General features: G+C 37.3%; 1 protein-coding gene across 4 annotated transcripts in view; it reads right to left on the bottom strand.

The window, feature by feature from the left end:
- The window catches only part of PGS1 (phosphatidylglycerophosphate synthase 1), a 38683-nt gene that overhangs the window by 8499 nt on the left and 15680 nt on the right, over positions 1-14504 (bottom strand). For 2 of the 4 annotated variants that reach the window (XR_015741819.1, XM_026701823.2), the window contains exons 5-8: positions 12461-12650; positions 11896-12074; positions 7965-8495; positions 2658-2806 (exon numbers count right to left, since the gene is read on the bottom strand). Coding sequence is in view for 1 of the 4 variants with exons in the window: in XM_026701823.2 (XP_026557608.1) it covers positions 2658-2806; positions 7965-8495; positions 11896-12074; positions 12461-12650 (1049 nt within the window). In the remaining 3 variants the exon portion in view is untranslated. The remainder of the gene's footprint in view (positions 1-2657; positions 2807-7964; positions 8496-11895; positions 12075-12460; positions 12651-14504) is intronic. The other 2 variants (XR_015741821.1, XR_015741820.1) reach the window with 1 other exon arrangement.

Raw genomic sequence — 14504 nt, 5'->3', positions numbered from 1 at the left:
GATCTGAGTCCTGGTATTTCATCCCAGCAGCACATGTTCTCCTAAAATGTGATCAGAAATCTGTCACTTCAGTTTGCCAAAACTTTCCAGAATTTGGCATCTCACATGCTAATTGAGCCAAACCCCAAGTAATTGTAAACACAGAACCCAACCCACATAACGTATACAAACATACAAGGGGGAAAGCACTGCAAGATTGGCCCTATCGTTAGTTATTCTTTTTCCCGTAACACAGCCAAGCCCTGAGCTATAATTGTCCAAAAAGGAAACCCAGCTTTAATCTCCAGAGACTGGCTGCTCATTTCTCTTAATAAAAATCCAAGTCTCCATTCAAAAACTAATGTGCTGTCAAGGTTTCAATGTGGTTCCCAGAAATGTTAAGCTCTTTAAAGTACAAACAGTACAGCTAGAAGGAAAAATGAATGTTTCTATTACAAAAGCATACACATGGTATTTGAAAACAGTGTTTACAACACATGAATATTTCATCTGAATTAATAAAACAGACAAGTATATGTAAAGAGCTATGATATCATAATGGGACTTCTGCCCACCTTCAACCAAGCTACACATTTCTTTTCTCAATTCTTTAACTCCAGCTAAGTCCACTTAGCCTATATACTATATACTATATACATACCACTTAGCCTATGCAAATGACATTGCTATTCTCTTTTTTCTTCCCTTTTCCCTACAATCTAGATCCCACTGAGGTAAGACCAGTTTTAAAAAATGGATCCCATTTAATACTTTCCCATCTGCCCAACTGATCTGAAGAACACTCCACAATATTGCTTCCAATTTTATATAATAATTGCAACTCAACAGAATGCAGTGAGAAAAATCCAAAGGGCGACTAATTGAAGGTTCTGCTCTCAGAGTGAGAAAACCATTACAGACAGCAAGACAGGCTTCACAGAGTGTGCTGCCCCATGTGCCATGCTCCATTCTGAGGTTCATCTTCTATTAGAGCATACAAAAAGGAATAGCCATATAGGAAATAAAGGAACTTTTTCAAAAGGGTAAAGTAAATATTCATTTCAGCTCCTCTGTTTGATCCACTGGAATGACCACAGGATAGACTTTTACTTTCAGAAAGAAATTCAGAACTAAAAAATGATAAGTACAACTTATAGAAAAAGTACAGGTGATACTTGCTTAACTACAATACTTAGGAATGGCAACTCCCTCTCTAAGGGACGTGGTCATAAAGTGCAACGTCATGTGACTGTGCCAACTTATGCAAAGTTGAGAAGTTCTGGTTGCTGGTGAATCCTGCATGGTTGCTAGGTACAACATTATTGGGATCATTTATAACTTCCTGACTTTGCTTATCAGGTGCCAGCAGTGAACAGCAATTCTATGATTGTAGGCTACTATGACCATTGTCATGTGAGCCAATTGCCAAATGCCTCAATCACAATCAAGTGACCATAGGGAGGCTTAAGCACATGAAGAACGGTTGCAGGAGTTGGGTCTGTCTAATTTAATGAAAAGAAGGACTAGGGGTGACATGATAGATGAAAGTATAAGTTTAATTAATACAGTTGAACAGAAGTAAAGGAAGAAACAGTGAGAAGTTGGAAAAAGAGTAATAAGATATGAAGTTAAATACATAAGATGCATATTAAATTGTGTTTGTATGGAAATGTGATAATTTGGAATTATGTTGTACTTAAACAAGATGTTTTATTTGTTTTGTTAAGCAGTTCTTAGAAAAGATGTTCTATGTTCTTACGTTTTATGTTTTGTTTGTCTGTGTATTGTCTTTAAAAATTAATAAAATTTGTTTAAAAAAGAAGTTTAGCAAAAGATATTTCCACTGCTTCTGATTTCCACAAAACTAGATCAAATGATCAAAAGAAGTTTCCTTGAAACATCTGATATAAGTAAATAACATGGGGTCAGGGGGAAGTTCAGTTCTGACTACAAGCAAGTTGAAGACTAGTAAAACAAAATATACAGCCTCGATGTGCATTATTTCTGGGGTTTAACTACAAAGAAACTGACCAAACATTGAATATTTATGTAGTTCTGGTTCTCAAGGAGAATATCAGATCAGTTTAAAGTGTATCTGCAATATTCAAAAGATCAATACTATGAGCTCAGAACAATTATCATTTTATTAAGCAAATCTAGATGTAACAACTTACAAGGGCACTGCACAAAATATTTACTTGTCGAAGAAGCAAGACTACAGTCCACTCTGATTTGTGAGAAGAAAGCCAGGAAGAGACAGGAATTTTATCTCGTAATAGAATTAACAAGGCTTATGATTATCTAAATACTGGGAGCTACTGGAAACAGTTTCTAGAGATTTTGCTTGGGAAGTGAAGAGTTGCTACATTTCCCCGCAATAACCCTCAGATGGGAGAACCGCTTCAGAGAAAGACATGAATTAATTTACAACCAGAATAATGTACTTTCACATTTTTCTCATGCTCTCTTCAAATTCCTGGATCAGCTTCTTATTCAGAATTCTTCCAGCATTCAACTATTTAAGGTAGTGGATCTTTAGTGAAAGGTCATTAAAAAACAACATTTTGTCCTTTCTCAATTACTGATTTAATAAAAAACAAAAAAGCACTTCCTATCACACCCAAACCCTCAGCCCTGTGAAGCAGGTCCAGTGCTCAAAAAACAGTTTTTCTACAAACCTGATGGAACTGCTGCTGTAGGGCTTTGTTTTCTGTCACTATTGCAATCTGTGCTTCCAGGTCACGATGAACTGACCTGTATCCAAAATTAGGAGAACCAATCAAAGTTAAGCAGGGCAGGCTGCTTCCTGCTAGGTACAACCAGAGGCCTGCAAGGAAACATAGAAAGGAAATATGGCAGACAGAGGAAGTGACCAGGGTAGCTGTTAGGTGCTCCAAACAATTGTTTGTTATCCAAAGGCTTGGTAACAAAGCACACTGTACGTTTTGTTAGTTTACCAGAAGTGTAAATCATTAAAGTGAGCAACCAGGAAATAGGGACGCTTCCCGTCAGAGATTGTCATACAATTTATACAAGAATTAGCCTCTTTTAGCTTGCATAATGCAATCCATGGTGTGTAGACCATATTCTAATTTCCAGATGTCGCAAGCCTAACTAATGACCTAGGCCCTAATGTTATACTTACCATATTTAAAAATAAATAATTATAATGAAGATTGCAAAAACAAGCCGGAATTGAGGGCATTTTAGCAATTTTTAACGAGAAACTATAAAACGGCTCCTTTTATATTATTAGGATAAATGGGCAGGGGAAAACTATGCCAACTGGAACTCCTGCAGAGTACAATAAATAAATAAAAACTGTATTTACCTACCAGATATAGGCTATACTGTAATTACCCCCACAATTCTTTGCTCAGTTTTTACAATGATGTCAACATCAATAAAAAGTCATAAATGGCTAATGGTAATCATAACTGAAAAATTATTGTGGGATCTGGGGAGGAAGGAAAAAAGGCTTCCTTTAAGAAATTATTCAGTGTGGCTTCCACATGCATAGATAATATTAAGTTCATTTATTTCAAGAGTGAACAGCTCTTAGCAATCAAATCCACAGCAACACCTAGTTGTCAAGCTATTCCCCAACTGAAGGAAACAGCAGGAATGTTCCAACAATATTTCTAATGTTGTATTTTATTTGTGCAATTCACTGCACAAACAATACAGCAATACAACTCGCATTCTGAGAACTGGAAAAATATATTAATATTTGAAACAAAACTCTTTATTACTACTATATGTTGCATTATGATAGAAGCTATAATAGAATCAAAAACAAATTTATCTCTGCATTTCTAATTCTAATGCTCATTCTGGTAAATAGGGGTTGTTGTTTTTTATAAACTAGCCAACCTTCAATGCATCTTCAAAATGTGCCATGATCACAGCAGATATGCTTTAATACAGATACTATACTTTCAGCTAAAATAATGAGCAACCAACAGTTTTGATGTCTCTTTCTGGAAACTGAGCCTCCACCCAGCAGTTACCTTTTCACCACTCTGTCACATCTGCCAGGACAAAAGTAGCACACACCCATTTTACTTGGTTTCCTATCTTCTAATCTCTTCCTCTTTACATACAAAAATGCAAAAAGCACTATTCCAAAAACACCTCTAATAACAACCTCAAACACCCCAAAACATATACAAGTACAAGATTCCCTGCAGCCTGGGATCTAATTCATATCACGGCAACTAAATGAGACAAGAACCGAAAGGGTTAGTAACTTTACTCATGGGGAATCCATTTGCCCCTTCTTTTTAATTTTTGAAAGAGAATGGGAGATGGGCTGTTGAAGAGTGACAATTTTGCAATTGGAGTTCGGTGGTACAACCTGGTGGAGCTGAGGTTCACACTTCATCTATGGGATGTGGGTTGCTAGCACTTACAAGTTTTGAAAATTAAACCTGATGCCATTAATGAGGCAAGTGCAGTATTGCAGTTTGCATGCAAGCAGTTGACTGCCAAAGAAAGCACACCCTTATAAATTGCGTTTGAAGAACCTGCAGTGCAGTAACATCTAATGAATTAATGATGCTGCTAAAACTTGGGAGTTTAAAACATCCATGCATTTTCTGTTAACGTGCCGTTAATAATATAAGAAAATTAAATGATTCTTCCTTCCCAAGTTACTGCATCTATTTCATTACATCTGATTCTTCTTTTATAGGGTAAATAAGCCCTTCCAAGTTAACAATTTCCTTTATATGTCTGCATTTGTTTTCTTACATCTGAAATAAAATTAGTCACCCAGACACACTCAGTTGAGCCACAAGTTATTTTCTATAACTCTAAATATTCCATATTCTTCTATCCTTCTATCTTCTACATATCAATGGTTCCCTGGCGTACGAGGAGCTGGATTGTCCAGCTGCTCCAATTGATGGCTCTGAGCACAACCTACAATGCAACCCAGCAGAAGTGAAGGAAAGGGCCGCCTGCTGGTCCACTGGAATCTGACAGAAAAGACCCCAGCGTTGCTTTTGGCCATACCGACCAGGCGGGGAATGGGAAGCCAGAAACCAGGAGACTGCCTACTGTAAGAGGGGACTTGGTCTTGGGACTAAGCCAACCTGATTATGCTCACATCATGACTCACCTTTCCAGGAGGGAAATATAAAGAATGTCTCAATTGTCACTTACTTGTAGTAGAGAAGGTCCCCCATCGCACAAGGGATACTCTGTCCCCAGTTGCATAACTGACAGCAAACCATTTTGCCCTGCAAGAACCTACTTGCCTCTCCTAAGAGGTGCTTACAACTAGAACCTTTATTTACCTCAATCCTCTTCATCTAATCTCATCTCTTCCTCCACAGCCAGATTCCAAGACAGGAATCTTAAATGTACTTTCCCAAACTAGTGAGGAATTACTGCCTCTTACACAACTTGGTTTGGTAAGCGGATAAATTCTTGGTAGTCCTAATTGTTAAGAATGCTTGAAAGTTTTTTTAAGCTGACACATCTTACTGAAAATTTTGGCCAGCACAAGATGGAACGTATCAAGAATGAGAAACTCTTCTTCAAGTTTGCAGCACCAAGAAATACATGGAAGTGTGATGAATTTGTATGGCAACTGCATTTGCAATTTTTTTGCTTTGTATAGTCTTTATTTTCGATTGCCATTGCTCAGTCAAAGCCACTTACAGAATGCCCACAACATTATCCTAAACTACTGCAGAATCAGCAACTTTTCAAAGTATAGTGCGTATTTCACATCTTCTGGAAGAAACACTGAATCATAAAATGAGGAAAGCTGTGTCTTGTGTAGTCAAATGACAAAAGTATAAAGGCTTTGGAGAAAGAAAAAAAATCAAGGGGAAAAAAAATTCATGAGGACTGCTCCTTTCACAGCATTGAAAAAGTAACCAAAGTCCTTCTCCTAAAATTGTTTGTGTTATTTTTCACAGTCCTCCTATCTCTAAAGAGGTTTGAAACAACGGAGCCCACTGCCAGTAAGACAGAAGACCAGCCATTCTAAGCCCATCCCCCCTTCGAAAGGTTGCTGACAGGGGAGATCTTAACAGAACGCATAAGCAGTGCTCTTGGTTACCCACATGATCCCATCCCTTGCCCTTTTTCCTGATTTTGGCTGAGAGGGAGCATGAATATGTTTTCTTAAGAGAAAAGAGCTTACTCAGCAGCCATCCCCACACCCAACCTCCAAGCCTCTTCCCAGAAGCTCTGCAGGAAGGAGGTTGGGAAGATATCAGCATTCCCATAATGATTAACCACCACAAACTCAGACAAATAAAAGCCTAGATCCCTGGAGTACAACGGCCTGTTAGGACGTGAACTTTGGGACTTGTTCAAGGTAATAGAGAAGGCTGCCCAGTTTACTCTAATCTAATTTATACAGTAAGCGACAAAGAAGTTCCTAAGCGCAATAAAAAGAGGACTGATGCAAGGGAGAACTTGGATTTTGCATGCGGAATTCTAATTATTTCTGGCAGCAGCTTATCTTCCAAAGGCTAGACAATGGATTCCATAGTATGGCAATGCACAATTGAATGGAAAATTTCAGGTGCCTCAGCCTGCCAGGACATGTATAATAGCCAAATGTGAGAAATTCAAATTTGACTGCTTTCAAATAAAGACTATGAAAATTACTGTATTCTTCCGACTGTTTACAGATTCTAAGATGCTATAGTTTCCACATAAATTGTGGCTTTATCACAGCTGGGACACTTAACTTCTTCCACTTACGTTTTGGGCATCCATTTTCTCTCCCTGGCATATCACAAAGTCACCAAGCTTAACCTTGAATTCTATTCTGCATACTACATCTTTTGCAGAGAAATTTTTAAGTCAAAGCAAGTTAGTAAAAATGCAGGAATCCATTGTCTTTTTTCCAAAATGGATCTGATTTCAGACTTCCCACCCTAATTTCTCAGAACACAGGAAAGACAGGACTGCTTCATTAATGGGCCTTCAGGCATCCATCATTCTTAAAGGTTACTGGAAAATTGGCAAATTCAGTTCAGTACCCAGATTGTTATTTGTCAGATGCCCCAACTGGCCTTTAGATCCCATTCAGTCATTACTTTCTTACATGGTAAAACAATTTCCTGCTTTCCCAACTGACCATATCACAGTAACAGGAAATGAAGAAATTGTAGATTACAAGGTCAGTAATGAAGTTAACAATTCCCATACATCTTCTTCCCAAATCTAGTACTATATAGTTCCTATTTTCTACTGTCTTTCCTATATGGAGAAATACTTTTGATTTTGATGTGGCGATCTTTCAGAACAAAAATTCTTCCTCTGTCTTGTTGTATTGCTGGCATGTTTTTATCTTTTCTATTGGATTTATTTTAAGCTATTTTTTTTCTATGTAAGACACCGAGAGTTGCAGTGGTATATAAATGCAATAATAAACAAATAAATAAATATTGCTGCACTGGTTTCATTCATGTTTGGTTCCAATATACCGTCTTCCTGACCTGAATATAAAATTATCAAGATAAACTGATTTATTAACAATATGCCACAGTAGTTTTGCTGCCACTGATTAGTTCAGGAACAGTAAATTATTTACGTCTATCCCAGTGGCTTAAAGTTCTACCTTGAAATCCTTTGTTAATCTCTACCCTAAGAGAGACATCTTGGAAACGTATCATATAACCCAACCTCACAAGATTGTTGTTATTGTAGGAAAACCAGAAGGAGGAGGGAGCATTATGTCTGTTACCTTGAGTTACTTCTAAAGTAATAAAGACAGGATAAAAAATTAACAATAAATAAATACATTATATGACTGTGGCCTTTTCCTAGCCTTTTTAAACCTACAATTCATAATCAAATCATCCAGCTGGATTTCCAGACAAGGATCTGGCATGAAAATTATCAAAGGATCATTCTCCAGAGCAGATAGACACTTAAAACAGAATTAAGTCTAAACTCATTTTTGGATAATACCACTTTAATGAATAAGCAAAAGTCCATTGCCTAGAATGTCTCACCTTTGGCGTGGAATGTCCATCCACTCCTTGTATATTCCTGCAACTGAACTCTCCCTTCCTGACCCAGGCCACACACCTTGCTGAAGAATTGCTGTTCAATGTAAACGTAGGCAGCAGGGATGGCACCTGCCACCCCTTTGGCTCCAAAGAATCCATTCACCTCCGGTGAGGCTAGTAGAATCTGGAATTTTGCCTGGGTGCCTAGAATCAGATCTACATATGTTTTTGTGAGGTTGAAATAACCTGTGGTGAGATATATGCTGGCCCCCTGCTCTGCTTCCATGAGGAGAGTATTCGTAACAGTCTCATCTATCCGAATCCCAAATGGCTTCATCTGTATTAGTGGATAAATCCAAGTGTCTGGTTCTGACTGTCCATCACCAGCTGCCTTTGTATCACTGGATGAGATTTCTCCTTCTGTATGGTTGCTATGAAAAGTCCGAGTGTGAAATTGTTCTTGTTTGATCCTGGCAGAATTGATCACTTCCATCACTTTCTTATTTGCTATCTCATAATAGGCCATCTTGTCTCCTGAGAAGATAAATGCATGGTTTAATGAAATATAACATTACCTGTATGAGATCCATTAAAGAGATCAGAATATGGTTGCATCCTGCAAGTCAGAAATTATGAAAGTCAAATTAACCTAAAACAGTGGTTAAACCAGGAGGAATTACACTTAAGGGGATATCTGGATATATCATGGAGTAATTTGTGACTGTTTGTTTGTAAGCCAAAGATCCAGTTGGAATTGCCTTTCCTAGACCTTGGTGTAAAACAACAGAGGGTGGAGGCTTGGGGTGTGTGTGTGGTGATAATGACATTATTTGAGACCAGGAAAGGGGGTAATTGCCATAACAAACAGAACTGGGCAAACCCCCCTGGCTACAGCATCTACCTGTTGCTCTAAGCCTAAAGGAATCCCTAATGCTCTTTAGAAAGCATGATCTTTGGACTCAGAACAGATCAAGACCCACCACCAACACACACTTTCAGTGTTTGTAACACTTTTTGCTTGTTGGATTCAATTGTATCCATTGAGTTAATAATGGCAATGGGATATAAGAATGATATGGTGAACGAAATCTGGTTCTCAAATGAAGATTTTAGATTTATTCAATTAACTTTTGTCAGGCACTAGTTTACACAGGAACTAAATTAGAGATGAAAGCAGAGGCATGAGTAACTGAGGCATATGGGGCATATTGTGAAGAGTGGGTCTTCCTCCTTCCCTGACATGACTCATTTCCAAGTTTTGACAATCAGGACCAGATGAAACAATTTAGCCTTACCCGAGTCTTCTCAGATCTCTTGCAGACTCTTGACTTCCTTAGTGACAGTAACAGAATAAGCTGAAATGCTGCTTTGTGACTCTCATGGACTCTGGGATTTGTGATATAGTTAATTGAATTTACAGGTTCTTTCAGGTGGTGAAAACAAAAAGGGCCCCTATGTGATACTCTTTCAGCACCTGATTAAAGGTTTTTCCTCCCAAAGGTTTAACATAGACAATTTACCAAATTCCTATCATATCTATCTATCTATCTATCTATCTATCTATCTATCTGTCACCTACCTACCTATCTAATTTGGCATCTTACCAAAGGGAACTCTGGGTGGCGCACAATAGATAAACCACAAATAAATGAAAATGTAAGCTACACAAATACCCCAAACTGGAAAAACTACTAAAGTGACATTCACGCCACATACCTCTTCTATTTAATGAACTACGGTACTTTACTATGTACAAATAATAAAAAATAAGGCTCCTGTAATTTTAAAAAAATCACAAAATGAAATAGAAATGAGACAAGAATTTACAACTGTTAAGGAATTGTCAGCTAAGGTGCATGTCAGATACATTCTTCTGTGCCTATTTGAGTATAATTCAGTTTATGCTCATCAACATAACAAATATCGGAAGGCAGTCAGTCCCCCTTTCCCTACTCCCAGAGTATTTGCTTTTGTTACCTGATCTAAAAATCATAGCAACTGGCTTGCCGGGAAGGGCTCTTAACAATTGGTATTGCTTGGAAAATACCTCCCAAGGGAAAGCGACACCCAATGACTTATGCTCTGTATTAAAGATTAGCTTTCCAGGTTGTAACAAAGAAAGACTATTCCCCAGACAAAACGAAATATTTTAGTCAGTAAAATAGCATCCACCATATGAGCATTCACGTACACATTTTGAAACGCACATTATACAACAGTACTTGGGAGTTCTTTGCTTCTTCAAGTTCAAGACATCAGAGATTATTTATTCAAATTATTTACTAGCATGGGAATCATTGGAATGTTTAGCTTTAGCCTCCCAATCTACAGAACCAAGTCAGCTTAGCCAAAGGCCCTGGCTACATAAGATGAATGCAAAATTTTATTGTGGATTCATTGACGTTTTAAATGGTTTTCTGTTTAAATTATATTGTGGTTTTTATTCTTGTTTGCCACCCAGAGTTCCACTTGTTTAGTCATCATCATAAAATTTAATGCCACCTGATGATAAATTCCTTCCATCATTGCTCCTCCTGCTTCAAAGGTTGCAGCCCTAAAGTATATCAATTGGCAATTGTATCTGTAATCCCAATAATCCCAATTAGCAAAGAAATTCCTGCTAGCTAAACCAGAATACTTCTGTCGCAAAAGAATCTCCCCAATAACCCAATGGAAAAGTGTCTCTCCAGGGACCAAGCTAAAAGCTGATTAGAAAGGAGCCATAACTCCATTTTTCAGACTACACTTTACAGAAAGTCACTTTCAGACTTCATCCTTAGGAGTATAAAAGAAGATCAACAGGATCTACTGGGCCTGGCAGCGGTTTCCTAGCTCTACTTTCAGAGATGCTTATGAACCCCCCCAGGCCACTGGGACCTGGAATGCATAACAGAAGGTAGATTGGATTGGTATTGGTATATGTCTTTCTGACATTTATATTGACTATTGTTTAATTTAATTTAATTTAATTTTATTTTATTTAATGTTATATCTTAACTCAATTTTATAGGGTCTAATTTATACATTCTTTTTACGGTAAAGTGGTGACCTGTCGGTATTCTACTACTTCCTTGGAATTAGAAATGCCTAGGTTTTCATGTGTCTATTTTATATTTTTGAATTAGTTAGTTTTAATTAGTTTTGTCCCACACTTAGTTTTTAAACATATTCTATATTAATTATATAGTTATAGTTAAACATCATAATGATTACATCAACTACATATTATATTGATATAACTATAATTTATATAATTTATATTATATTGTCATCATCACAAAAACTCAAATGAATTCTGGTAAGGTACAAATCTTCCCCCCCTCCCTTCTGTGTGTATTACAGTTCATTTAGTGACCGTTCACATTTATATCCGTTTTTCACAGTTGTGACTCTTGCAGAATCCTCATGATCAGATGAACAAAATTCAGACGCTTGGCAACTGGTTCACATTTATGACCTCTGCTGTGTCCCAAGGTCATGTGATCCTCTTTTGCGACCTGGTGACAAGCAAAGTCAATGGGGGAGCCAGATTCACTTAACAACCAGGTTATTAACTTATTAACTGCAGTGATGTATTTAACAGTGGTGGCAAGAAAGGTTGCAAAAGGGGGCAAAACTTACTTAACAACAGAAATGTTGGGCTCAATTGTGGTCATAAGTCAAGGACTTCCTGTATACATGATAAATTCCTTTCTAAAGACTTCCCTAAAATCTCAAGATTATGGCAATATAGAAAATAAAGTAAGAAATAAAGTGATAAACCAAGACAAATTCCTTGTGTGACCAATCACACTTGGCCAATAAAGTATTCATTCATTCATTCATTCATTCATTCATTCATTCATTCATTCATTCATTCATTCTATCTATCTATCTATCTATCTATCTATCTATCTATCTATCTATCTATCTATCTATCTAAATGGCCTCCTACCTTTGTAAGGATGGACCATCCCATCTATAACTTTGACTGTGTCATCCTGCTGTAACTGTAAAGATACATCCCCAACTGCATTTACTAGCTCAGTGAAGAAATCTGCAATCTCTGGTGAGTCTTGCAGGAACACGTAACGGTCTTGTCGATTGCTGAAGTAAGAGTCACTTAAGTTGGCTCTGGAGAGGGGAAAAAGGATGGCAGTTAAGAATGCCAAATGATAGTCTATATAAATCATATTCAACTCACATACATTTGACTGTTGAGAAAACAATAGACAGGAAGGCATGTAAGATTAATCAACACATGAACACTAATATTGCCTTCCTGATCCATTTCCCCATTTAAAGTTTGGTTAAAGGCAAATGAATTGTAGAATGCTTATTCAGAATCACTTGAGGCTAGAAACAGTCCAAAAATGGCAAAATGCAGAACAGATTCCAGAATTTGCAGAATGATCCCTATTATGATCTGGCTTAACTGATTTCCTTCTTTTTTTCTTCTTTACTGGAAATCACAGAATTCTTCCTAACCCAATGTTATTTCCTTATAAAGAGGAACTCACCCACTCAAGATCACATTATCATCAAAGAGATAGACTTTGATATGCTGCAACCCGATGGTCTCATTAAGGCGCTCAGGAATTAGATGTCTGAGAAGACCACGTAGATTAGGAGTGTGGAAGAGAGAGACACGGACCTTATCTGGAAATCGCCTTAGGAGTGGAAGCAGCATGGTTCGAGAATTCTTCTGGCCTTAAGGGTAAAAAATTAAATGGGATCACAGTAATACAGAATATATTCTCCAATCAAACTGTAAGAATTAGAAAACCTTAACAATCAGGAGATGCTGGAAACCTTTATGTATAGAATGTCTAAGTGTCTTATTGTTCATCAGCTGCAGAGTGACAAAAATTACCATGTATCTCTCTAGATAGAAGCAAATGTTAGAAGACATTTTGTGTCACCTCTAGTTGCTTTGGATTTATAATAACGGAATTAAGTGGACAGCGATTGCACCAGGCACACATGCTTTGGATCATTTCCATCTCTGGTAATCAAGAATAGTAGCTGAGCTTATGATTAAGTATTATTTCTGATCTCCAAAAGATGGGCCGAAAAGGAAGATCTTAATTTCACCTCCTCCAGAGGCCAAGCCTTAAGGCATTTCTATATTTTACAGAGGGAACTCTCTGTAAAAGAGGGTAAGTTCAACTGCAAGTTCTGATTCCTCCTTTATTGTATATTTCACATAACAGCACAACTTGCATCATGGGAACAGAAAAATGTAGAGATAGACAGAATACAGTAAAAGTACAGAGATTTCTGTGTACCTCTCATGCAGCATCTTTTGCAAATGAAATTTGTTTTATTTGGACAATAGTGCCTGCTCTTTCTTTACTAGGGCAGTTGTACCTGACTGTCAGGCTATGGAATTCATGCCTTTCACCTAGGAGTAGTTCTTATATTTTTTCCACCAAGAACACTTTCATTACTATCTGCTATTTTCATTACTATTACTATTTGTGAAAATATTCTAGCCTATAACTAGCCTATCGTTTTGGAAGCAGTCAAAAACACAATGTCATTCACTGGACTGTTCCTTTGACACATCACAGATCTCTGCATGGAAAACCTGAGTCACAAATTTCTTGTCTTCTGGGAAATGCTCAAAGCACGAACTTAGGAAATATCAATAGCAAGTCATGCAAGAGGAATAGAGATATCTCTTATAACAAAATCAAAGAATTGGTCATCAGCAAAACAGTGGTTGTTTACAGGCCAAGATCTGCAGTTATCACAACAGCTGATCTACATAAGGGCAAACTCTGGGGTGGGTGGGGGGGAGAGGCTCTGACTAGTCAGGTGAGGAAGATGCACCAGCAAGGAGGAGTCAGAAGTCCATATGGGATCTGAATTCGGACCTGAACAGGAAGTATGAGAATTAGATAGTAGATGCTGCAGAAGAAGAGGCCATGTAAATAATCAAAATTAAAGGAAGGTTTCGAAGGAGCTAATAAAACATCACTGAGAAAAAAGCACCTGGATTTTGATACAGTCTGGATTTGTTTTATTTTGTATTAGAAACAAGGAAAAAGAAACTCAACAACACAGAAAAAATTCCTGGTTATGTCAGGCAGTAAAAGAGGAGCTGAGGAAAACCAGTAGGCTAATAATACGTAAGGGGGAAGAGATAAGATTCCTATCAATTTGGGTCAGCTGGGGAATGGCTTCAAAACACTTAATTTGACAGATACAGACTCCTCAACAGGATGCAGAGATCAAGAAAATAAACTTTATTCTTCACAATTCAATAAAATAGGAGGGATTGAATAGACAAAATTTACATTTTAGTAAGTTAAAAGAAAGTGTATCAGGAATATTTTGTCTGGGTTTTAAATTAAAAGAATCCTTTATGGTGGTTTGCAAAATAAAACCAAAGAGATATAAAGAGGATAGTACTTTGAAATCTACAGAAGAACTGATGTTGTTTTTTGAACATTGATTTCAGACAAAGGTCCAAATTCTTTGATCTGCAGAATTATTTAAACCAAATTCTTATATCAGAGATCCCGAACCATACCAGTCTATTCCAACTAAGTAAAAAGA

Source organism: Pseudonaja textilis, chromosome 2 (genome assembly GCF_049901715.1).
Source record: "Pseudonaja textilis isolate UNSWEBS1 chromosome 2, rPseTex1.2, whole genome shotgun sequence".
Taxonomy (NCBI): domain Eukaryota; kingdom Metazoa; phylum Chordata; class Lepidosauria; order Squamata; family Elapidae; genus Pseudonaja; species Pseudonaja textilis.
This window is presented reverse-complemented; position numbering and strand designations above follow the sequence as displayed.